The sequence below is a fragment of the Acipenser ruthenus genome, chromosome 5, assembly GCF_902713425.1.
Source record: "Acipenser ruthenus chromosome 5, fAciRut3.2 maternal haplotype, whole genome shotgun sequence".
Classification (NCBI taxonomy): Eukaryota; Metazoa; Chordata; class Actinopteri; order Acipenseriformes; family Acipenseridae; genus Acipenser; species Acipenser ruthenus.
In genome coordinates, this window is record NC_081193.1 from 18,739,507 (window position 1) to 18,767,289 (window position 27,783).

The 27,783-nt window shown below is 36.1% G+C and overlaps 1 protein-coding gene across 3 annotated transcripts in view; it reads left to right on the plus strand.

Moving 5' to 3' along the window:
- LOC117402546 (kelch-like protein 29) overlaps window positions 1-27,783 on the plus strand; it is a 164,841-nt gene that overhangs the window by 90,117 nt on the left and 46,941 nt on the right. For all 3 annotated transcript variants that reach the window (XM_034003804.3, XM_034003805.3, XM_034003806.3), the window contains exons 3-4: window positions 17,873-18,020; window positions 19,063-19,587. In XM_034003804.3, the coding sequence (XP_033859695.2) occupies window positions 17,873-18,020; window positions 19,063-19,587 (673 nt within the window). The remainder of the gene's footprint in view (window positions 1-17,872; window positions 18,021-19,062; window positions 19,588-27,783) is intronic.

The window sequence follows — 27,783 nt, forward strand, 5'->3', positions numbered from 1 at the left end:
CCGACGCCTTTATCCAAGGAGACTTACAGAGTCTAGGGTGTGTGAACTATGCATCAGCTGCAGAGTCACTTACAATTACATCTCACCCGAAAGACGGAGCACAAGGAGGTTAAGTGACTTGCTTAGGGTCACAGAATGAGTCAGTGGCTGAGGTGGGATTTGAACCGGGGACCTCCTGGTTATAAGCCCTTTTCTTTAACCACTGGACCACACAGCCTCCTTATAATTACATGCTGCAATTTTAAACTTGTTTTTACTGAAAAATAAACTGCAACATGTAATCCTAAAAGCTGTTTGTGTCACATGCTTTGACTAACACTGAGCATGGGAGCTGCAGCATGCTGTTCATCATATTACAACTGTACACAATTTAAAGACGTGGTCACCAATTCCACACGCATTTTCAGCCTCGTATTTCAGTCTTTTGTTGCACAGGCCTTGATGCTCCAAAAGTCAATTGTTCTTGTTGATCTTGCACTAATGGAGTACTTTGTCAGACACTACTAGTCTAGCACATGCTTAGACCATCCCAAATTGTGCCAGAATGCACTATTTTAATCCCCTTTTAATCACAGTGAGATCGGTGCCCCCTACCACCTTGTAAGTGCTACATAATTTAAAACTAAATGGAAACCCTGAATTAATATAGTTTAATGCAGTGGTGAAGTAAATCAAATAGGCTCTAAATAGAAAAATATGAATCTTGATTTCTGAATGATGCAATCAGATTATCACAATGGTAACCAAGCACAGCTATTCATCCTTTTACTCTTGAATTTAACTAACCATTTCATGCAGGTCCATCCCCTGATTCGTAAAACTCTTAACTGCACTTCATTTGGCTTGTTAAGAACAAAGTGTATTTTTTTCTTTTTTTTTTTTTTTTTTTTTTTATAATACTTGGTCTTATTTCTGTCTGAAAACCAATCGGTTTGAAAAACCAAGGGTACTCTAAGATTGAAAACAGAAAGTGATATTTAATATGTTTTTCTCTTATCTGTCTGTAATAGGTACCAGGCTATGCATTTATGAAATTCACATTGGCAACTGTGGTTCATAAAACCAGGGCGCCCCCAATGAACAAAAAAATATATATATATATTTATTTTTAATTTTATGTATTTATTTTGTTTTAAACCTTTTCAGCCTTAGTTTTTGTATCCTATTTATAATGTTTTTTAAAAGATGGTGGTATTTTAGATTATCCACTGTTTATATCATTTGCGGTTTTTAATGTTCAGAAACAGAAGTTCTCCATTCAGCCTTATTGAACTGTTTCTTTGCAGTAAAACAAACAGGCGTCCGCTGCAGTGCTCCCTTATGACCCAGGGTGGTTGTCCCAGATTCCTAGGCTTCCATTTATTCAAGGCTTGTATCCCTGTCAGGTAGATTGCCCTGTGTTTTCAGGAAGTTTTAACACATTCTTAAGCCTTAGTCAGCTTTTTGTTTTTCTGGAAGCGTTTAATGACTCCACTGAAAGGAGATTTATCTCATTTTCTTCTGTCTGCTTTCAGCATTGTGTCTTGCTCTACATGGTTCAGATTAAACAGAAGTGAATGATGAAATCTGATGATGCTGTGGAGAAAGAAATGCTGATTTATTATTATTTTTCCCTTGTGATTTTATTATATTTTATTAGATACATTTATACAGTAGGGGATTTTAACTCTCCAAGCATTTAAAAATCCAGAAGCACAACCAAAAACCTAAATTTCAAATTTTGTATTTAACATTTACACATATAAAGTTATAAGGTAACTTGCCTTGAAATAAATAATAATTGCTGGAACACATTATTATTATTATTATTATTATTATTATTATTATTTTTATTATTTATTTTATATGTGTTTTTTGTTTTTTTGTCATTATTTATCGTATATGTATTTTATTTGTTTGATTTTATTATTGTTTTATGTGATTATTATTATTATTATTATTATTATTATTATTATTATTATTATTATTATTATTATTATTATTATTATTATTATTATTATTATGACGATGATTGTGGTGTGTGTGTGTGTGTGTGTGTGTGTGTGTGTGTGTTCCCAGTGCAGCTCATCCCAGAGTTAAAGGGTCACCTTTGGTGGGATGAGAGGGCAGTTCCCTTCGCTCACCCAGTCTGCAACTGCCAACTGTGTCAAACTGTTTTTTGATATAGGCGAGAGTGCACTAGACTGTACTAGACGGCTCCTAAACCATCATTACTTGTCTTCAGCTGATTTAAAGCGCAAGACTTCAGACCAGTGTTGCTGCCAATTTGTACAGCTTATTACATCATTATAATAATTATTATAGTTTTAATCTTTACATTTTCTATTGCTCGATTAATCATCCAATCAATTTAATCACACCCGTTTGCCAGTGATATGAAATGGTATACAGCTATGGCTATAGAATTAACATCATAAAGTCAGATGAAACCTGCTGAATAATGTTATGTTAACATATTGAATTACGTACCGCTTTGACATTTTCCATATACTTAACGAAAAACTGACCATTTGAAAAATGTGACATTTTCTAAATCCAACATGAAATACTGTACTACTATTATGGCTTCCAGTAGACCTTTGCAATATAATTTTGTAGTTTCTTTGATTACATGATGTTAAATGAAAGATCTAAATTATGTTCATATGTTTGTTTTTTCGATCCTAAAATTTTAGGTGACGTAAAGCTTTTGACCATAGCTGTAGATCACGTGCTGTGCTACGTCACACAACAGTATGAATAAAATGTCCATGTCCGTGAAATACGTTGAAACGCTGACAGTGGAAAACAGGCTACAGTATTTGAAAAAGCTGACTTTATCAAACTGAGAGGTTCTAGTATTCTACCTGATCTATATGATGAAAGTGATGAGAACATACAATTACAAGTAAAGTATTAACATAATGCTATTTTACTGCAAATGCTTCATAATGTAAACTGATATTTAACATACATACTAACTAACTGTTTTGTCAGGTTACATTTCATAAATACAACAATGTGCTTGTAGGATTGTATTGAATGACTGGAATTGGAATTCTGCTCACGGTGACCTTCTTAGTCGCTCTTCTCTCAAACCATTAAGTGGCAGAAGGTTCTATTTTATTGTTCATTTCTATAATGTTATGCATTCACTGTGTTCTACCGTTTTTTCAGTCTGCTTGAAATAGACCTGGGCTGAGAGGTCTTCATAGAGCTGCTCTGACCATCGGCCCTTTTCGCCTTCAATTGTGTCTTTATTCTTTCTTTGGCAAAGCCTTGGGGTTATGGAATGCCCTTCCAGATTCTATTGTGTCATTATCAAGCTTCTCTGTGTTTAAAACTGCTGTTCAGTGTAATCTGCTTTTTGAGGTGAACTTGTTTTAGTTGGAATGTAATTAAAATATAGGTATCTTTTAATATATTTGTGTATTGTATGTGTGTTTTTATTGCTATTGCTTGGATGTATAATTGTTGTATTGTTTATTACTGAATATGGTCTACTTAGGTCTCTCTTTATATTAGTGCTGCACTGTTGAGATGTACTTGTGCTTGCCCTGTGGGCACAAAGTGAAATACATAAATTATACATATGTTTACGTACATGTAATTTGACAGTTTGAATATATCTGCTTAGATGTAATTGTAAGTTAGCTAAAGTGAGTCATTTAAAATATGAACTTAGTTTTTAATTGCTGTTTTTGGTATACTGTAAGCTTTCAAGTTTGACTAACACAGGTCATGGATGCTATGTTATTTAGGTTAGCTGAAGAGAAATGTGATGTATTGAGTGCCAATTTATTTTAGTTAGCTGAAGAAAAAGTACGATTTATAGCTGTTAATTTTCTCATACCGCTTAAAAGAAATACATTGAATAAAAAATAATACTTACTTGCAACCTAAGATACAATTAACTTGTAATACTGCTGTGAAAGGAAAGCACAGTCTTTGCAGTCTTTTTTCTTCATATTGGGTGTGCCTTCCAGCTGCCCTTTTGCCAAGGTCTTTAGAAGTACCTTCCACCATTTTGCACCATTTTTTGATAGATTTTTAATCAAAGCCCACGGGTGTGATTAATTGATGATGATGATGATGATGATGGAATAGGCACATTTTTTTTTTTTTAAACTTCAATCGGAATGGGGGGAAAAATCACTTAAAAGGAAACAATGTGGGACAGTGATTAAAACCACTCAGTGGGTGTTAGATGGCAGTTTAATTGTCGGCATAGAAGCTCTTTCTCATTTAGATGCACAGGAATAACATCTCATAGGGTACTGAATAAGGTCTATACTGTACAGTATATAATTTTACTGTTACAAAAGGGTTTTTTTTTTTTTAAAAAGTGCAGTTTCATCACTCAGCACATTTTTGCTTTTAGTAATTTTTATATTCAGAGTATCAATGAATACACTTTTGAAACTGGTAATGAGGTATGCACTTTTACTCTGTATGGGGATATAAAAAATTGCGAGGTAGATTACATTAATGTATTACCACATTAGCTGAATTCTCTCAAATGTTATTTTCTCTTTTTTATATTTGACACCCAAAGAAATGGACTTTGCAGTTGCCTGTGGTTGTACCATGCGACTGAAATATGCCTGGGTGCAGTGGGTAGCTAGCTAGCTAGCTTTCCTGACAGACATTAACCTGATGGAAGGCTGTTTCTTTATTTTTTTTTCTTTAATAAAACATGAGTTCCTCACTTATCTGAGGCTTCAATACAGAGCCATGTCTTTTAATACTGAATTCATGCCCTGGAGGAGAAGTTTGGCAGCTCCTGCAGAATTCTGAATATGTATTTTCTGCCCATTGAATTGAACTCTTCAATTAGTCACCTTAAGGCCAATGGAAGAGAGAACCGTTATTAGGAAGCTAAATAACCAATACAAAAGTCAGTTTATTCTGTAAATAATGTTGTCTTTACTGAACATTACATAGTCCCCACCCTACAGCATGACTACAGTAAAGTTTTAAAAAAAAATCTATTTTTATTATTATTTATTTCTTAGCAGACACCCTTATCCAGGGCGACTTACAATTGTTACAAGATATCACATTATTTTTACATACAATTACCCATTTATACAGCTTGGTTTTTACTGGAGCAATCTAGGTAAAGTACCTTGCTCAAAGGTACAGCAGCACCACCTGGGATTGAACCCACAACCCTTTACTCAAGAGCGCTCACCAGGAGAGAGAAAAAAAAATGTATCTAGTAAGGATCGCAGTGTATCCTGATCTCGCTCCCTCCTGCAACAATGCTGTTTTCTGTTCCCACAATACAGCACTTATTTCAGAACACCAGCCTTGTTGCAGGAGGGAGCATGAACTGTATACACTGTGATGTTCAGAAGGAAACATCTTTCTCCTGCCAAATGTTCCAGAGTAAAAGTTTACAAAAAGTAATTCCCTAGTTTATTTACCTATGTTGTGTGAATAAAAAATATTAAAACAATCGGGGAATATGTTTACATGTGTTTTTTTTTTTGGTTTTTTTAATATGGCATACAGCAAAGGTAATGTTTCTTGTAAACTGCAGGGCGTTTTGTAACACTTTAATACTTTTGCTCAGTTGAGGAATTCCTAAATAATAATAATTAAAAAAAGCTGTTTTAATAAATGTCAGAAACAGCTTTTATTAAAATTTGAAGTAAAATGTCTGCTGTTATTTAAGAATTTTAGAACCTTAAACATGTGGTTGTCGTTCAGACTGTATGAAAACAGCCTACATTGCAAAAACATTTTAGTCTTATACAAATACACAAACTAATGCTGAAACTATGCTTGTTGTCTTTTAGATGGATCCATGGAAAAAAAATCATTTTAGAATGCATGTTTCTAGGTTTTAAGAAGATCCTTGCCAAAAAGAAAAGCAAGTCTTTTCTTATTGCAACCAGTTCAGTTTTGCAAAGGAAAAGAAAGCAGTAAGCTAACCAATCCCATAATAATAAACTGCCTTAAAAAAATTAATATATATATATATATATATATATATATATAATATGTGTGTGTGTATTTACCCAGTATGAAATGTAACCATTTGCCTCCTAAAGACCCAGAAACCTGAACGCAGACCTCAATGCCATTTTTGTGACTGACTGATCTGAATCAGGAGAGCCTTGTTCAGATATGTACTTGTTCTGCCTCAAATTCACATTTATTGTGCTTTACACCAAATATATGTGATATTGAGAATAATCGCTGAATTAATGTTACTAATTACTGAGGATACGATTTTGGCATGTTGATTTTTAACAAATAATGTAGGTTTAGCAGCTACATCAACATACACAAGAGCTTTTAAATCGTACACTAAAACCAATAATATAAAGAATATTGCTTTTGACTGTTGGCAAGTTTAAATGTTACTTTAGAGTACAAAACTTAAACGTCCTTTCACACCAACACAATCTTTCTTTCTTAAGAATACTGTACGATGCAGTCTTCTTAAGAAAGAAAGAAAGAGACAGACAGCATCTGAAATAAACTGTGTTCCTATTTCTCTGCATGTCCAGCATAAATGTACATTATGTGTGTGTGTATACAAAATCGGCATGTCAAATAATTGTTTTTACTGAAACGGTATATATATATATATATATATATATATATAATTTATTTATTGTTCAATAATAAGAACGAGTCGTTTTAAATTGGTTGTTTTGGAGTAGCCTGCAGAGCACTGCCCCTTTTAAAAAATAAAAACAAAACAAAAAAAAAGTAGTGTTGAATTCAAGTCACACAGGCAGGCACCATGTCGAAGAGGCAAGGCATCACAAAAATCAGAAAAAAAGACCAGTTTGCAAGAAATGAAAAAGATGCTGAACGGCAATCTGAAGTATTTTGTTTAGCAATGTTTAGTTTTGGAGAAAGTGAGTATTTATTTTCAACAGACTACTTGGGTACACTACTATGTATGAAAAAAAGTTTCAAGAAATAAAATCTGAGTTTTTTAAAGATGCAAGCCCACTTTTTTGTTTAAAAAAATAAATTAACAAGCGCAGTATTGTATGTATGTGAAGATCACAACTGAGTTTACAGTAACATCCGATCTGTGTTCATTTAGTGGCAAAGTTACAACAGAGATTATTTTAATATGGTAGAGAAGATTTAGGAACTATGTCCCTCCAAGCATGGAAAAGACACAAGTTAACAAAGTACATTATTTGGATTATTATACTCTTTCCCATGACACTTTTTTTTTCTTTAACCCAGTCAGAAGAAAACAAGTTTATTTTAGTTAGTTATACAAAGCTCTTCTTAGCCCTTGAAGTATCTGGCTCTGTCCAGATCCTCCTAGAGGGGCTAGCTTTTATGATCCCCTCATAAACCAACTGTATTTTGTAAGCAAAACCTGTTTGTCTAGTTTACTGTTTGTGAAGATGTTTATCAATAGGTTTGTAGCTCTGATACAAAACAGTGGTCTCCCCAAAAGGCAAACATCAAAGGACTTGTTTTTACAACATTGTCCTGTTGGTCAGTCTTTTGTTCTGAAGACAAAAACCAGGATACAATCAGCTTCCCAGGTTCTAATCAGAATTCAGAAGACTAAAAGATGTTAACCAGATCCCTAGTCTCATTAGAAATGTAACCAGAACATATGCTGAATTTGTGAGTTGTATTCTCAATTAATTTCTCTCTAAAATGTTCCAACAAGTACTGCACTTGACCAAGATACTCACTACTTTTGTGGTTGCTTGCAATCTCTCTGACATCTTGATGCAGTTTTGGTGACCAGCTTTTGCATCACCATTACAAGGGCTGTTAGCTAATTCTGACAAGCTGGCGCTACTTTAGCTCTCCTATTCAAGGACGGTACCTGCCCCAACAAGTGCCGGGTCTCAGAGGTGATCCTCAAGCGTGCCTATTCAACCAGTGCGTTCGCCGCACGGCTAGGCAGTTATAATTAGTGCTGGGACGAACACAGGATTTTCACATTCAGATATTCGCTCCTAATTTAAATATGCATTCGGATATTCGTTTGTTTTTTCAAAAAGTAATAAAAGCCATTATATTGCTCTGAACGCAGGCAGAGACAGCATAGTAGCAGGGGGCGTGGCTGTGGCCCCTGTGTGTGTGTGTGCCTTTATTTTACAGCAAGACGTTACAATATGTAACACATTATAGTAGAAAAATATCCCAGGAGTGAAGAATACGTTGTGTAGGCCTTACTTTACTCCAGTGAATTAACTACAAAACAAAGGATGCCAAATAGCAGTTCAAGTTAAACGTTGCTTTGTTTATTGAAATATATAGTACATAAAGTTGCCAATGCATTTTATTTATTTATTTATTTATTTATTTATTTATTTTCATTCCTTGCCATTACCGTTTCTTCACAGTAAACAGTGGCCATCGACACGTTTTCATAAAGTAATAACATGAGGGTAAGTTGTGGCTTTTTGTAGCTGAAAAAGCAAATGAAAACTGAAATTTAACTAAACACTTCAAATAAAATAAACGTGGAAATGGTGTTGTGAAGGGGAAAAAAACGCACTGTTTTGGTTCTCGTTTATTACATTCCACATAATAAATTTGTAATATATATACACACAGTCAATATAAAAAATACTGCACAACATTTTCAGGAAGTTGGGTACTGTAAATGAGGCATTTCAGAATGACGTGCTTGCCTTTTTTCTGTCCCATGAGATTCTGATTCGCTCTAAAACAGCACAATGCATTTTTGTCCCAGATGGCTTTCCATAAAGATCACTATGCGTGCACGCATAATCTGGTTTGTTTACTTTTTGCTGTCTAAAACTTTTAAATAGAGGCTCAAGAGCTGCTGTGTTGATTCTGCTGGATGCCCCTATTACAACAGTGCATACCTTTGTTCCAGTGTAGACCCTGGCGTACTACGTTGACAGAACCAAAAATTGGAGGCAGTCGGCGGGCTTACAGGCAACTTTTGCCGTGAGCTTTTTCAAATTTAAGAGGCATTGCGGCACGTGGCTTGGGCACTGAGGCAATTGCCGCCAGTGCCGTCGGTTATTTCACGCCCTGCAGGGTTATAATAACCCAATGTTTCCTCACATGGAGGGCATATCTTCTAAAATTAGTCCTCATCATGTGAAGCACGCAGGGAAGCGTTTCAATCAGTTAATCTACAGGAGGGTACAATCTGGTTAAAAGTCTCCTCTCTCTCTCTCTCTCTCTCTCTCTCTCTCTCTCTCTCTCTCTCTCTCTCTCTCTCTCTCTCTCTCTCTCTCTCTCTCTCTCTCTCTCTCTCTCTCTCTCTCTCTCTCTCTCTCTCTCTCTCTCTCAATTCAATTCAATTTCAATTGCTTTATTGGCAAAAAAATGATGGGTAAATTCCATCTTTACAATGAACATTTAAAACATATGTAAATAAAACAAAAACAACACAATAATAATAAGAATAATGATATACATTTATATATGTATTCTATAATTTTTTTTTTTTTTTTTTTTCCTCCCTGTGTGAGGAGCCTCAGTGTCACTCCCTCAGACTGTGGCAGGCGCTTGTGTACTGGGCTGCCACTTCTATACAGCTTGTGTGCTCTCCGAGGAGAATGGGGAGTTTTTCTGGGTCTGGCAAGTCTGAGAAATCTATGCAGAGATTTTGTATTTTTGGGAAGAAGGCTTCCCTTATATTCTTATATTTTGTGCACTGCAGTAAAAAGTTTATCTCTGTCTCAACCTGATTGAGCTGACAGTGATCACACAGCCTGTCCTCTTTGGGCAGCTATGTCTGCCTGTGTCGGCCTTTCTCAGGCCAGGCTGTGCTCACTGAGCCTGTACTTTTGTTAAGCTCTCTCTGTCTGTCTCTGTCTGTCTCTGTCTGTCTCTCTCTCTCTCTCTCTCTCTCATTTTAATAGCCCTGGATTGTATTATTTGCTCTCATTGGCATATGCATGTAATCCCTAAATTAAATTAACCCTCCTTCTGATACGCATGTTTGCTTTACAAGGCTTCCCATAAAGGCTCCTCCATTGCATTTCTATAGGAAAACCTCTTGTACTTTAGCAGTTTCTATGTTCAAGGAATTGAATGACTCACTGTTTTTTTTTTTTTGTGGCAAATCTGTCTGAAGAGTATTTTCTCACTTCACTGCTTTGAGTGAGTGCACACTTTAGAATTGGCTGATTCCCCTTCTGAGGTGCATTTGTCAAACAGAGTGCTGGATTGTGGTACCTGTTGTTTAGGGAATGAGAGAACTCTATCTCTTAATTGCTTTGCGTTCTGCCTTTGACCAGTTTTATCGTGACCCATGGAGAAATTAGACCATTTGTTTTTTCTTTGGCTCCACAGACCTGCCTCCATGGCTTTTGTGAATTCCAAAGTGTGTCATTTTAGCCATGTGTTAAACTTAGTGCATCTTGACATGTTGTTGTATGTACACAACTAACAGTAATTCGGTCTGTTGCGGCATTTCCTTTGCATTCTAGAACGATGTCAGCTTGTCAGCAAAGTCTATGTCTTGCAGACAAACGTTTCAGTAAAAGTGTAATTTCAAGACCTTGAAAAACTTTGATTTTTCTTAAGTTTTACAGTTATTGTGTGATACTGTTTTAATTAATTGGTCATTTTCTTTTTTTACTTTTGTAAAAATAAAGTAAGTCCAGGGAATGGTTCATTTGTTATGTTGTTGCAACAAGAACAGTTAATCCCCGGAACCTCAAACTGTCCAACCGTTTTCTGAAAGCAACATGTTGGAGTGTATTTTTAGTTTAAGTTCAGTGCCTTAGTTTGTTAAAAGACTAAACCCACGCAGAAGAGCTATTGCACAATTGAATTACTGTATTCACAACCTCCACTGAATGCAAATGTTAAATGCAGTAGCACATTCAAGCTGTTTTGTAGGGGAGGTTGCAGTGTACTGTATTGTACGATAGACGATCTTAATAGCCAAAACCTAATAATTTCTTGACGAACACCCGATTTTATGCAGTTATAAGTACTGTGTGCACATTTTTTGGTTTGACAATGGTTTTACTTAATTGGGTTACGTAGAATGCTGCAGGTTAAGCAAATCTAATTTACTGGATAATTGAATTTTTTAAATAGCATTAGATAAGACCTGCAAAACCTGTAGGGGGAGTATATTGTTCGTTAAAGTATATTCTTTTCAAATATTATCTCTTGTATAAAGATTTCCATCATGGCATTTTATTTATTCATTTTTTGCAACACTTTAGGATAAAGTGTACTGTATGTCACACTTGCACTTTTACATATACATCATGTTTTTAGGTGTTGAATTGCAATGGGAATTACTCCCCCCCCCCCCATTATATAGAAGTGAATGTCTGAAAGAAAAACAAACAAACATCTGAGCTGAACGGAATCCTGATGTTATGATCACACCTTTTTTACATGTTCATGTCATTTTTGCATTGTGGCTCATTTTCAAACAGACAAAAAAAAAAAAAAAATGGCAGGTGCTTGCTTCATCTTTTGGGGGTTCTTCAAGGTGGTGCAGAAAGCTGAAGTGTTTGTCTTCTGGACTAAGTTCCTTTACACTATCATAAAATGCATGAAAAGTACTCAAGTTATGGATATAACCTGAAGTGTCATTTGTTTGCAATGTATTGCTACAGTGTAACCAGTAACCTGCAGAGTATGTGATTCAAAGCAATTGTATGATTCGTTTGGTCCCCCAACAGTTTCTGCAGTTAAACCCATTGTAATACATAACAAAAATATACATATTTTTTGTTAAACATTTTCTGCTTTTTGTATTTATTTATTTTTTTACATTTTGACAAACAGAACTAGCACAGAAAAATAAGTTTCTCATTAGCGGCAGTAACAGTATCGTATGTATCGTACTGCATATTTACAGTTAATACTGTCCATGCCCTCTATAAAAATACATGATAAAATATATATATATACTGCTCTACTATTGTGGGGCTATCATAATTGCACAATCTACCCATTAAAAAAACGATCAATTTTGTATTTCAATCCCATTGCACTGAAGCAGTATACAACAAGCTTGGGGTTTCTCAGTATTTAAACACTAAGCTAAGCAGATTCATTCATTTCAAATTCATTCAAAACCCAAACATCAACTGCGCCAGTGCAAAGTTTGCACCACTTGAAATAACACAAAGAATTGGCATACTAATAAAAAAATACAAGCAAACAAGTCACATTTTTTCCAAAAGGAATAAACAGCTAATGCTTAATGACGGAATCTTTCAACTCCCATTCCAGCCGACAGTTGCAAAATCTGCACATCATTATGTTGTCACCATCAGCTGCACCTGACCTCTGAAAGAGCTGCTCCACCTCTGCAACAGTCTCCCTTTTGCGGACGGGTGAAGCTCACTTCCCAACATTAGAGGCCCAGCCGCGCTGGCATTGTCCTCTGCCAAGGTTCTCCAAGCCCAAGGGGACACCCAGCCAAACCTATCATAGCTCTCTTTCGTTTTCCCATTCTCTCACCTTCCCCTTGAGGGAAATATCGGTTGCTTCCCAGCCTTGGAGGCTGATCATTTCAGTCTCGCCTCTGTGAGCGAAGGGGAAAACTCTGTAATCTCAAAGCAATCTCTAAGTCACAAAACCCTTTTACTATCAATTCCTGAGGGTCTCCTTCATGCAGCCCTTGCTCCTGTCCCGGAAGCCCAGGCACTTGCAGTGTCTCTGGGACAATCTACAGTAGGACTGGCAAATAAAGATTGCCTGTATCTGTATTATATCAAAATATGTTTTTCTTTCAGCTGTGTTTTGATGAGAACACCTGGTATTTATATAGGAAAAGAGTAAGTGTGGAGTAGTGGTTAGGGCTCTGGACTCTTGACCGGAGGGTTGTGGGTTCAATCCCCAGTGGGAGACACTGCTGTTGTACTCTTGAGCAAGGTACTTTACCTAGATTGCTCCAGTAAAAACCCAACTGTATAAATGGGTAATTGTATGTAAAATAATGTGATATCTGTATAATGTAAAATAATGTATAATGTGATATCTTGTAACAATTGTAAGTCGCCCTGGATAAGGGCGTCTGCTAAGAAATAAATAATAATAATAATAAATAAAATAAATAAACATAGCATTGTTGATGCAAGCTGTATACAAACAGAGTCCTTGCAAATATTTCAAGCAAGGCCAAATGCAGCCATTATATAAGAAAATGCCTGAAAAAATGATTACTCTTTATAATCAAAAACCTTCTGAAGAACTTATTTTTTTTCAAAAGATATATTCCAGAATGCATTGCATTGTGAGTCTGAAAACCTGAACTGCCCCAGACTGTCTCGGGGGGCATTGTTATCCAAGTGCTTAGCACTAATGCAGCAGTGTGGAGTAGTGGTTAGGGCTCTGGACTCCTGACCGGAGGGTCGTGGGTTCAATCCCCAGTGAGGGACACTGCTGTTGTACCCTTGAGCAAGGTACTTTACCTAGATTGCGCCAGTAAAAACCTAGCTGTATAAATGGGTAATTGTATGTAACAATTGTAAGTCGCCCTGGATAAGGGCGTCTGCTAAGAAATGTAATAATAATAATAATAATGCTTCGTCACTTGAAACTCAACCTGTTTTAAAGTGTTGTAGTCCTTGCAAGAAGTGTGGGGATTCTTCTTCAGGAGCCTGATTTGGGTATGTTGTGTACTGTATGATTTGCTGTAGGAGTTACAGCAGTGCTCATGGCAGTGCTTGAGATCCCCCCCCCCCCCCAAAAAAAAGTGCTGGAATGCACTATATCATTTCAACAACAGTTAAAAATTAACTAAGAATAACATATAGTAGAAGCCCATTCATCCGAACAGCTGGGGAACATAGCAATGGTTTGTATTGATGAGCATGCAGATGTTTACAAAAACAGCAATACATGTACATATATTGCCCGCTAAAGGTTTATTTTAAAATGAGTATTTTTCTGATAGCACCAACCCTGAGTGTTACACTGTATGTAATGACACTCTGGAAAGCACATCCAACAGCAGTACTGAAGCATTATATACAAATACATTCAATGTAAAACTCAAAGATGTGAATCACTGTTTTTTTTTATTTGTATGTGCATGCATATCAGTTCATTGCATTCATTTTTTTTAAACGAAAAACTATAAACTGAATACAGTACTGAAAACAAGATTCAACACTATTCTCAAAACAGTAGGCTGTATTCCAGAGTGCTGTTGGTCCTACAGTTTTTATGCTTACATTTGTGTGGATATTTCCCCCAAAACAACAGCAAACAGAGTTTGATGTTTGAAATGAAATCCGCGATAATACAGGATCACGTCTTTCTGAACAGCTTGTCTGCAAGTTTAAATTCCAAATGAAATTAACTAGGGCTCCACCTGGAATGTGTAACTTACGTTTCTTTTCAATAAATTCACAGTTACCATTTTAAGTGTCTTTTCATACAACATAAAATGTTTTTACTGAATTAAAAAAAAAAAAAAAAATTGGTATTTTTCAAAACTGAAGATTTATATTACATGGCTAGGCAAAGATCTGCATGCAGCTACCAACAGTTAGGCATGAAACCCTGACCCACAAAAAGATAAGAACTTGAACTTGAAGCAAATGTGGAAGTGACTGTAAATCCTGGTCCGCACATACTAGGATAGAAACAGCAAGTTTGTGCCTATGACTTGAATTACTGTAAAATGTACATTTCAGCACTTTACATGTTGATCGTAGGTGCTCGGTCAGATTACATTTGTTGCAATAGTGGAGCAAAGATTGTATTATACTTACTTAGAGTGGCTTAATATTTAATTGCAGTTTTTTAAAAAAATGAAACATTTTACTGAATGATTGTCGCATTGTCCTATTAAACACTGTTGGTTTATATTAAGAGCACTTTCTGACATTTTGAATATATTTGTTCAAGCTCTGTCAATGGCTTGAAAAGGTTAGTTTTATACAGAGGGAAGACGAGTCTAAATTGGTAAATTGATTGCAGTGGTAGACTAATTCTTTTTACTTTTTTTTTAAATAAATGGTTCTCCCCCTCCCCCCCCCCCCCCCCCCCCCCCCAACATTTTTAAAAGGTCAGGATTTTAGAATCCTTAAATTGTCATAACAGGACTGACCTTTTAAGACTTTGACATTGGTACATGGTGCTCTCCTTCCCCTCTTGGGGCTTAGCTGTCTATGTGGGACCAGCAGTGTGCTGGACAGGAATAGGCAACATGGCTAGTAAACCAAGGCCGATCCAAGACGACAAGATTTCTATTGTATCAAAATAAATAATGTAATAACATTAAATACATGCTCATGAAATGGCATTTTCAGATAGAATTGGTAATGGAATCACTGAAGTAGTGGTGTTTTAGCCTCGAGAGGAGATGTTGCATTAAGAAAATGATGCTTAAATCAATGCATTGTGCTGGGTGAACGGCAGCTCATCTCGTTCAGTAGAAAGGCAGACTCCATTATACAAATGTTCTGTTTTACTGTACTGTAGCTGTCTGATTTATTTAAAGAAAATGGAGGATAAAAAAGTGAGCCCTTGAGTTTTAGCTTTACTTCTACCCTAGTCTTTCCCCACTACTTCATCCATACATATGATCCTCAGGATGGGTGGTGCCACACACCAACTAGCAAATCAACACTGGGAAGCTTCCTTTCACAAGGGGATAACTGCATTTGGAATGTAATTCGGAAGCAAACAAGGGGGATTAATCCTATCTCCTGAGTTATAACAAAAAACTGAAAGGTTAGACTATCCTCGTGCTGAGATCAGACTGCCCCAGAAAAGCTGCGGTATGTTGGGATACAGCAAGCAGCTGCTGTGATGCTAAAATACTTTGTGTGATGATGTAACTGCTTACACAGGATTTAAGACATTGGGACTTGCTTTCACTTAACAATGGGATTGATATGATAATTATACATCTCTAGGATAAGCCACCATTTAATTTTATTAGAACATTTTACAGCACTAGGAAATCATCCTGGATTGTTGCAACCTAACTTGGTTATCCCCAAAACCAAGTTGTTGATCCAGTCCAGGTGGATTCCCTGATAAAATGCTCTTAAAGCATCTGCGTGCACAGTAGGTTGATGAAATCAATCCAGATATTTTCTAAAATAGATGTGAATATTGAGGGTTTTTAAAGTTGTGGTTATAGACAATGGATAATATTTGATGTGCTAAGCAGGTACAGCTAAGTAAGTCTTAGTATTGATTCAAAAACAGTTTAATTGTGGTTAAAATAGCATAGGTGGATATTAGCTGGATCAAGCCTTTCAGCCAGGGGCTAGGTTTAGCCTGGGAATGTGTTATTTTGCTTTATTTACAATGATATGGTATTTGGCATGCTACCCATTGTTTTACTAACAATTTGTCTCTGCATTTTCCATTTGTTGAAATGCTGGACCTGCTACTGTACATGTTGTTGCTGTTTGCATGTTAAAGCTGGGTTATTTTGATTATGATGTTTGTTGCTTTACAGCATGCTGTGTGTCTGTTTGACTGATTTGGTGCGGTTCTGTTCTGATTTTTACAATACTGTGGTAATTATCATAAGAGAAAACATATTCCAGTAAAAGCAGCAAGAAGGTGTTTACTTCCAGTACCTTTCCCTCCTGGGTTTAGCCTACTTTCTTTTGAATCCCAGAAAAGCCATCTGCTACAGTATGTTGATAGCACACCTGGGAAAGAGTGCTTTACACACTGGATTAGATGTATTGCCTTCCAGAAGATGTTTACCAGCCACAAAAATGGGTTTAGTGCCATGTGTGTAGCATGCTGAATTATGACAAGCTCCTTTTTTTCCAATTTTGCATTTTGTTATTCCAGGGCCTTCACAACACAGAACACAGCTCAAGCACAGAACAGTCACTTTCAGCTCGATTTCAGATCACTGCTGCTAATATTAAGCTTTGGGTGTCTGACTGCCTACAGCCAGATTAGAACACGCACATGTAAACATATTAAATCTGAGCTTCCCACATTGCCCTGTGAGAGTGCCTTAAGCCGGCCCTGAAGGGACTTTTGTCTTCATGCCCATTGAGGTTTGGCCCCTCCTTTTGCCTATAAAAGGTGCCCAGTGCTAATTTTACCAGATAGTATGGCACTTATGTGATGTTGATTACTGATCCACTTAAGGCGACCTGAGTTCAGTAAGGCAATGCACCAACTAGCTCCTTTTTTTTCTTGTAATAGTAAGCACTTATTCAAGAATGGAACTGTTTTTTTAATCGTTCTTTAATAAATTATACTGTACATAAATGTACTTTTTTTGTTTTATACTGTTGGTTGATTCACTGCTTACTTTTTATTCTTCATTGTCAGGCACTTGTGCATAGGTGCTGTTGAATCTGAGGCTGTTTGTGCTTCATTAGTCACGTATTTAAGAACCATCAATACAATACAATACAATTTTCTCGTCTATAGCGCTCTTCATGCGAAGCATCCAAGGGCGTTTTACAACACGACCCAAAAAAAAACGGCTAACAACCCAGCCTAACAATAAGCACGTGAAAACAGATACGTCTTTAAACCTGAATTAAAAGATGACATCGTAGCTGCACCTCCTGATACCACATGGAATAGAGTTCCAGAGACGAGGCGCACAACAGCAAAAAGCTCTTCCTCCTCCTGAATACCGTATCCCTTTATAGACCGTGTTGCGATGGTGGTGGTTGTTGTGTTTTTTACCCCCAGTCTCATTTAATGTTTACAGAGCCTGATTTAATTGACCTCTGTGGCAAATTTAATTAATTATTGAAGTGTTCATTATATGGATCAGCGTTTACTTGACCTGTATCTGAATTGCATGAATTGTTTGATGTCATTGACCTGGAACAAGTTGGCAATTCAGCCTAAATTTTAATTTGAAGTTAAATTTAAAAAGATTACATATTTATGTGAAACATCTTAGGTGGCACCAGATTAATTGACATAAACTGTAACTAAACTAAAGGCTTTTTGTTTTGTTTGTTTGTTTATTTTGCAGATTTCTGGTATATCGCTAGGTGAAAACCAGTCACAAGGGCAGATTCTTACTCCAAATGTGAGATGGGGACAAACCCCCATTAACCAGTGCACACCCTGGGAGACAGATGAACCTCCTGCAAAACAGATAAGGGAGAATGAAGGCACGGGTATGCGCATTCTGAACTAGTTAAAACCCCCTGTACCTTGAAGTGCAATGCACAAATTATGTTTTTTTTTGTTTTTGCTCTCTCAAAATGTTTGCTGGAAGTACAGTAGTGGAACTATTTTGTACAGATGTATCTCAAAGGAATCTTTGTTTTAAACCTTTCTTCTGTTCTAATGATCGTGATAACACTTCAGAAGACATATTTTATACACGCTGCTAAGTTCTGATATTTAGTTGCAATGTTTGCTGCTGCTTTTCATTTTTCACACTTCAGTGGTGTTTTATTTTTACAAGTTGAAACCCATCCTTCCCTTGGGCTTGGAATCAAGGGTTCCTGCTGTGCAGATTTATTTTTTTTTCACCCGCTTGAATGCACAATGCAGTGGAACATCGTTGGTATTGTGTTGCACAGGATAAAGCTCTTCCTGTGACATTCTGCTCACGTTAACAAAGTGGGACCAACTATTCAGAGCACACTGTTACTGGAGGAGCTTTGTTCTGTGCATAATATTGCATACTAATGACATTTCCCTCTGAAGTGTATTCAGCCTTAAAATCTGTACCAAACTTTAGTCACACTGCAATGCAAAATAAAAAAAAAATTAATAGAAGTTGCAGAAAAACAGGTAACACAAAAAACACTGAATCCATTTGTATCATGTGTCTTTTTTATGCTAGATTGCAAAATGTACAGTACAATATGAGCTTTTATGTTGAAGTGCCTGTTCGTGTGCAACCACTCCAAAGAGTAAGGTTACAAATAAAATGAAAGAAACGATTAATGGACACACTTTTAGCTGTTGTTAATTTAAAGTATTGCAGAAGTCCAAGTTGCTATATTAAGAGTCCTATGGGGCCTTCATCCAAAACAATATTTTAGAACAAAACTAGACGATCCCAGCATAAAAAACATTGTTGTTGCACCGATAAACCTACGTTAAACCAGTTACCAGTTATTTCATTTTCCATTCATTGTGGCATGTGTGTTTATTACCAACCACAATATCATTGTCATAATACATACTATTTTTTTCCATTGTCAGGTTCCACACCGTGGGTTCCACCAGCAGCAGCAGTCAGCCAGGCAAGCCTTTTAGCCCACTCTTATGGAATGCCACAGCCTCCAGCCTACAGCCAAGCAGTGAATGTCCAGGCACCTGTAATGGGAGTTACACCCACTATGCAAACTCCAGTCCCCCCACAGCACCCACTAATGACAGCACATTATCAGCTCCCACAGCAACCTTCACAGCCTCTCACTAACATGGTCATGAACATGCAAAATCAGCCTCTTTACACGAACAGTCAGCCACCAATCACCATGTCCCCTATGACTGGGGTTTGTCAGGTGACCCACCCTGTTCACACTGTAGTAGGGAATGGTCACATGACTCGCCCTATGCTACAGCCTCCGCCACTGCCCAGTAACCCACCAGTGACCAATGGGCAGACTGCCCCCCAACCACCTCCCAACCCTCCAGCCAATCAGGAGAACGCAAACGGGTTACAGATGTTAAGGACGGTTGGCATGGGAAAGTACGAGTTTACAGATCCCTGGCACCCTAAAGGTAAGTGAGTTAAGGGGTGTCATTTATCCCACTGACTTGTGGAAATCCTCACTGGAGGATGCATAAAGCCAAGCCAAGGCTTCCTGGTTTGTCTTTTCAAGTTGTGTGATGCTGGTCTTGTTGTAAAGATAAGGTCCCTGCGTCTTGCTTGGTTTCAGTCACTCAGATCAAGTTATAAAAATGCTGTTGGATACAGGAGATAAAGCCCTCTGGACAGCAGGATATTAGGCTTAAAACAGCTGTATCCTCTGAGCTTTCATATCAAATTTAAGAGATCCATAACTGAGTGTATCATTGTTACTGTTTTACAGAAATCATTTTGCTAACATGCTGTAGTTTAATTACATTTACAGAGAAACATCCACTGAATCCAAAGCATATTTTAAAAGGTGCAGAATAGATGGGTGCTCAAATTAGATCGCTTCACATTATCTGGATACCCATCTCAAACTTAAAAATGAAATATAAATATTTAAGTGCTGGTAAGAAAACATGAACACAATGGCCTCTAAATGCCTAAAACCATTCTCCTGTAACGAAAACAGAAGTTGATAAAACAAGACAGCCCTTGTTTATTTTTGGAATGTGGATAATCAAATATTTAACCACTGTCTTAAATTGCTGAGTACTAATGGATTATTAATTTAATTAATTAAAAGATCTGACATTCTTTTTTCCTTTTTTCTTTTTTTTTGTGACGAGTAATTCAATATTTAGTGAAAGCCTAAGAAGCACCAGAATTTGGACTTCCAAAGTACCAAAAACCAAGAATCCTTTGTGATGAAAAAAGGAACAAAGCCTTAAAGCCTAATTTTACAGGGGTGATTTAGTAAGATACCAGCTCCAGCCCATGTCCAAGGATCACATCAGAAATACATACAAAACTTTTGGTTCATTTGGTTGAGCTGCATATCATTTGATACACAGCTTGTTCTGACTTGAAGCAGAAACAAAGCAAGGCATTGCTGGGAAGTGGCAGGTTCATTTTCCAAATGTAACTCCATAGATTAAAGCCATGGCCAGCTTCTGATGGGTATCTTTTGGCAGGTATATACAGTATGAAACATATGTCATCAGTCAAGCTTCCATTATATTTCTTCCATATTGTTTTTTTTGTTTGTTTTGTTATCTGGGTGGGTGAGTGTGTGTGTGTGTGTGTGTGGGGGTGGAGTGCCATTAGATTAGCAGATTAATAAAGAAACACATTCTGCAGTTGAACAGACTGTGCCACACTTGCTAATAGGATTGCAATTAACAAATAGACACATTTTTTATCTCAATAAATAGGCGTTTTGTTTTTTCTCTGGTTAAAGCAGAGCTCAGTTGCTAAAGGAATCCACACACACGGTGCATATCTAAAAAAGGAAAGTCTTCCTTCATTATCTGCAAAAGCTTAAGTGATTTATACAAACTCTTAATAGTATGTTTATGGAGTTAAACAAGGAATTACAGCTGTACCAATGAGCCGTTGAGTAAAGAAACCAGGGAGAAATTGCTCTAAGAAGGAATGCTATTTTAATCTTCAAAGCAGAAGGTAACATTCATAGGCAATGAAGAGTGTGGTGGCATTTTTTTTTTTTTTGAATTGACAATTTCTATGTTCCAGTGATGAAAAGCAAGAAACATCTTGAAGTAAATACTGAAGTTCATGAGACCAGGTTAAATGTCAGGAAGTTGTTCCTAAGCACAACTCAGTTATTTATAATAAATGTGCCTTCTGCCAGTTCTGTTGTCAATTCAGCACTTATCTTCTTTCTGTTCCTTCAGGATATTATCTTTAAGTATTTTTATTTATTTATTTTTTTTTTTTTTTTTAAGCCACGAGTCGCCACTGGTCACTGATGATTTATCAATCTGCTTCTGAAAAGATAATTAACAGTCTGATTTAAGGTGAAATAAAACACAGGGCTGGGTGATTAACTCACTTTGTACTTAATAAATATTTGATTTAATACCTGTCATAATCTCTTCACTTCATTTGTAAAAAAAAAAAAAAAAAAATACTAGTTTGTGTGTACAAAAATGTGTTTGGTTGTCAGCTGGGTACATTTTGTAAAGAATTTTAATTGTTATGGTTACTGTAATTCCCTCCTATTGATCTCCCCAGAGAAGCTGCACAATGCAAATGAACATAGCTAGTTTAATCAGAAATATTCTACTACACTGGTCTAATATGTCCTGTTTGCTCATGTACCAAAGTGATAATTATCTATTTGCAGTTCTTACTGCAGTTGTATTCCCTACTCCCATTCACAGTGATGTGCTTGCTGCTTGTTTTCTAGCAGACAGTGCTGATCTTGTCAAGTATTAAACTGTGAAGAGTTAAATGTGGTCCATTCCTGGATGGGAAACCTCAAAAGAAGTCCAGGGGCAAGTGGTGTTGTGGCTGGATAGGGGAAGCTGTCTTCTGTATATAATTTATTTGTTTAGGTATTGGCTAATTTATATATTACCTTGCATTGGGATTCCAAATCACGTTATCCTGTGATAACTCTAGATTAGGAAGGTAGTTATAAAGAGTGTGAATTTTGAATAAAATATTCATTAAAACAGATTCCGAGAGACTGTTACCTTTTGGCTGCCATATTGAGGACATGTGACATGTTTCTTTTGTATAGAGTACATTTTCAGTTGCTGTCTTAATGTTTGGTACACAGTTGAATTCTTTTATTTTCTTAGTTAATTTGCTGGTATTCATCAGTAAAAATGAACCCTTCCAATGCCATATTTTAACCTCTGGCGATATCAATGTACAGACCACAAACTATGACATAGAGTCTTTCAATAGTTTGCACACAGTTGTAGTCTCTTAAATGAACCTTTCCAATGGTGCATTACCATTTAACCTGGACATAAAGCATATCCCTTAGACTGAGTCCTGTAGTGACCTGGGCTTGGACCAGCTGTAGACATGCCTCGGGCTGGCAGCTGCTGAAATGGCTTTCGTTACAGCTGAAGTGCAGCTGAGGAAAAGTGGCATTGCTCCGGGGTTTTAAACACCCCTTTTCACATGCAAATGATTTTTCCAGATTGGAAAGCCAAATTATTATTATTTTTTTTCTGAAATGGTGTATCGCAATTCCGTTGGTGGTGCTTGATAGTAGGTCGGAGTGCCATGAACAGTAGTTTTCTACAGCAAAAGTAATAGATCTTATCTAATGACTGTCACTGGTAATGTAGTATTGAAAATAGATATTTTTGTTCTGGATAGTTTCAGTGACTTGCAACTGTCTATAATACTAGAGTGATTTTTTTTTTTTTTCCTGCCTAGGTGCCTAGTTCTTAGAATACTGTCAAGCCTTGTATGGGTAGCCCAAGGGCCCTTAGTCTTGTCATGTTTGAGAACAGGGGCCATTATGAGAGGACACAGAAAATCCACTCAAAGATAAATTCTTCAAAGTCAGAATATTCCTCTGTTGGTGTTATTAAAGCATTACCTTTTTTTTAACATTCTTTTTCTTTGTGTTGCTCTGTAATGTGTATTACATGTCTTTGCATGCTTCATTTAAACTCCCATTTTAACACTGTACTGTTGTATGTGGTTTAACCATATCTTTACTTGCTAGTGCAAAGTAAATCCATACTGTAGGTAAAGCATGTTGCAAATAAGTATAGCAAGAAAAAGGGAACTTTACAGTAGCCTTCAGTATCTGCTGCACAAGATATATTTTAAATGTGCAGGATGTAGTGTTTATGTAAAACAATAGGCTTTATTTGTTAAGATGATGGGGTTTTAGCTCTTTCCTAATGTGTAGAAAATGTAAGTTAGCTCTGTCACTTCTACTGATCCCTTTCTATCAGTAAGCCTCCTACAGACAAACGTGTCCCCAGCTGGTGACATTACAATTAACATTTTCTATTATCTAAATGTCTGTGGGTAAATGGATTGCAGTATTATTTATTTGAGACTGCGTTTCGCATCCCGAGGACAATCTTGTCTTGCGGTATTTACTGACAGCATACTTCTAGTCTGAGCTGTTTGCCTGGGACTTTAAAATGCATTTATATATTGCATTTATATGTTCCATTTATATATTGTGTATGTTAAGCTATGGGGATGTTGTGTTTTTTTTTGTTTGTTTGTTTTCCATATGCTGAAATCTTGCCATTTTAAAACAACAGGGTAAATATACAGTGAAACATTTATAAGGATCATCTGTCTATATTAAACTCTGATGAACCATTTTGTGGATTTCCTCTGTAGAAAGACCTAGAAATATCATGGGGCCACATAAGCAAGTTTTAGTGTGAATCATTTCTTATTTTGAAAATCCTGTCTCATAATTCGAATAGTCAAGCGGTCAGTACAATAGGATTTCTGTGTCAGACCCTGAGCCCAGTTTTCAAAACAATGGGATTATAATCGCTACAATACCCAACCCATGCAAAATGATGTTGGTGACAAATAACAAATAAAACAATAACTTACGAAGTCGAAAGTACCCCTTCAAATCACAACACTGAAAATACACTGTATTGCAGTGCAGTGAATGAGATGTTCAGGCTGTGATGCCAGCTTGATCAACATCTGTGAAATGAGTACTCTGAATATATCAGCAACTTAATTTAAATGACTTTGGAATTATGCAGATTATTACTATTGAAACTAAACCAGCATTAACCCAGGGGTTTTGATAACGAAGGCTTATATCTCTATGCACTTTTAATACAAGATATCAGTTATGACCCAAGTTTTGGTTTGCAAAGTTTTTTTTTCCTGTTGTAAAATGGGTGAAAAATGAGACAACTATAGAAATAATTGTATTTGTCCTTTTTTCATTTTACAAAAATAAGCCTTGATTGGCTATACTGTAGATAATTGGCTATTATTATTATTATTATTATTATTATTATTATTATTATTATTATTATTATTATTATTATTATTATTAATAATAATAATAATAATAATAATAATAATAATAATTATTATTATTAATTATTTCTTAGACGCCCTTATCCAGGGCGACTTACAATTGTTACAAGATATCATATTTACATACAGTTACCCATTTATACAGTTGGGTTTTTACTGGAGCAATCTAGGTAAAGTACCTTGCTTAAGGGTACAGCAGCAGTGTCCACCACCTGGGATTGAACCCACGACCCTCCGGTCAAGAGTCCAGAGCCCTAACCACTACTCCACACTAAAGACATAGTGTACAGTTGTTTTCCCTTCAAGGCAGAATATTAATGGGTGCTTAATACTTTAAAATACTTTGAGATATATATTGATTACTGTAAACTAAAACATGTGTGTATATATGCATATGTAATTATACATGAAAAACTCTATGATTTAAATAGAAGTGCATTCATAAAAAGTCAAATAATTGTGAATCTTGGTTGCAAATATGTTATGTCCAATAATGTGTGTGTGTGTGTGTATGTGTGTGTGTGTATATATATATATATATATATATATATATATATATATATATATGTATGTGTGTGTGTGTGTGTGTGTATATATATATATGTGTATATATATATATATGTGTGTATATATATATATATATATATATATATATATATATATATATATATATATATATATATTTATTAGTATCTTAATTGGGTTTTTTCTAACTTTCTAATTGACAGCAATGTTGGTTCATAGGATCACTGCGAGAGCAAATGAGTAGGTAGCAGTGTACATACAGGTGCAAGAATGGAGTATACCAGATCTAGCAGGCATATATAAATAAATCACGTTACTGTACATGTGTTAGTTTTTAATATGAGGGAGTTTGATTCTATATCACGATTAATCAGTCATCCCTCTGCCCCTCCTCTTGCCCCATAGAGCATGTATTGTTAAAGATAATAGAAGAAGCCTGCTTAGAAATGTTTTATCCCAAAATGAAGTACTAAACTGGAGCCTTGTGAATATGACATTCGGCTACTGTTAGCTTCGTTTTCCGAATAGTTCTGCTATTGAACAGCTTCTGTTAAAAGCCTTGTTTTTCAGCTGTTAACAAGATGATTACGACAGTGTCTGTGGAGATTTGTGGAAAGAGCAAATTACTTGCTCAGGCTACTGAATTCTTTATGGCTCATTTCTAGTTAACAGCTGCACCGGATGTTAAAACTCTGAATCAGTGAAGACAGATCAATGTAGTGCTTTTGATTGCATGTTCAAAAGCATAATCTATTTGTTCCCATTTAAAATGGCTTGTAAATTTACTGGGTTGAAGTGACTTGATTGACTTTCCAGGCTTTATCCACACTGTTCAAGCACTGAATATAGATATCCTTGGTGATTATGGTTTATGCCACTTGTCATTTCAGGCACAGGATATTTGAGGGGTGTGGTTGGAGGGGCTATTCAAATGTGTTTTGCACAGCAATAGAGTAGAACGTTTGTTCAGATATATCCTTGTTAGTCATTTGCCTCCATGGAGATGTATTATTTCAACATATGGTGAATATTAACATATAACTTAATTTATGCAAAGCATTCATTTGTTGCAAAGATTGTTGCAAACATTAACACATTTTAACAGTAGTTGCAATCTGAAACCCACCATCAGAAATATACTTTCAATCCATTTTGTAGCAGCTTTTATAAGGGAGGGGTTTATATCAAGAACTCAGAGAGAACATACAGTACATTTGTCTTTTAAAGTCAACTGTATTGGCCATCGGTGCTTGAAGTCGATGGGACCTACCGAGATTCTGGTGTAATTGAAACCAAAAGGTATGAGAGGAGATGATGGAAACAGTCATGGACAACTTAGACAAGCCAGCTTAGTAAGTGTGTTTTAAATGTTAGTGATGTCCAGAAGCAATTCCTAGTTCAGCATCATCATTTTGTACGATTTAGGGAGAGTGGGGAATAGTTTAAAGCCTCTTCTTGGCTGTACAAAGTTGGATTCAATTTTGAGATGAACTAAAATACAGTATTCTTAAACAGGACAAAAAGAGCCAGTACATTTTGTATATGTTGTATTTTTTTTTTTTTTTGCTGGTTCCCTTTTTTACCAAATTGAATTTATATACCCTCCAGGTTATTAAATCACTGTGACCTCCACACTTAGTGGTGCCTTTGCTATTAACTGGGTCATTTAGCATAGAAGGCTGTAGAGAAATGAGAGACCACATTGAACAGACAGACCTACAAATGAGTAAATGTAGTCTGAGGTTGTGGTCCTGACCAGAATATAGCAATATACAGCAGCACATCCATGAATATCAAAGGTCATTTTGTATTGGTGAATGAGGAGAATGGTAGCGTTATACATTCCCCACGAGTTGCTACAACTGTTTAAATAACGTACCTTCAATCTTTACTTTTCATTGTTAACAGCCTGACCTTTACTCCTTTATAAATTTACTTTTCAAAATGTCTGCTCTAGTGCACTGAGGTTTGAGATCTGTTCTCTAAATCACTGCAGGAAGAGTGAGTTTAAAAAACAAACATAACAACAAGTGCTCTGGCTTTTCTGTTCTGTATCATGGATTGTTACTGCTTCTGTTCTGTATCATGGATCGTTACTGCTGTGTTACCTGTTTGACAATGTGTTCTATAATCCTTACACTATCAGTGCACTAGAACAGACTTTAAAGTTTATAAGTGTAAAAAGTTGTCAGGATGTTAACAATGAAAAGAAAAATGACAGGTACATTATTTTAAACAGTTGTAGCAAGAGACCAAAAAAATAAAAAATAAAAAATAAAAATAAACAGTTGTAGCAACAGGGGAAGTGAACAATAATGTGCCCTGAAGAAGTCGTTCCACTCGTATATTGATTGAGTTTGTCTTCCTGCTTCATTGTTGAGATACTAGGATTACCAAGACAAAAGCATTCTCTAATTTATGATGCATTTGCAAATTTGGATCTAACAATTGCAAGTACTATGAAAGCCGGTACTTTCTTTATTTAACTTTATCTATTTAAATTACCTCGTTAGTGGAACTACATCTTTTCCAGGGCCTTTGTTACTTTATATCTATGTGAAGTTAGATATGTTAGGAAAATTGAATTTTGTACCATCTGGTAATTTTTTTTATGTGCAAGAGAGAATGTACAGAAAATGTGCTATATATTGAATTTTTCTAGAAGCATGTTTGAATGATTGTTACCATTGTGGAAATGCACAGGTTCAACTAAATGTGCAAGTGTGAAGGGAGCTTTTATGTTTTTGTACACAACATTATTCTACGATTCTCTCCAATAAGTATTGCCTGTGTTG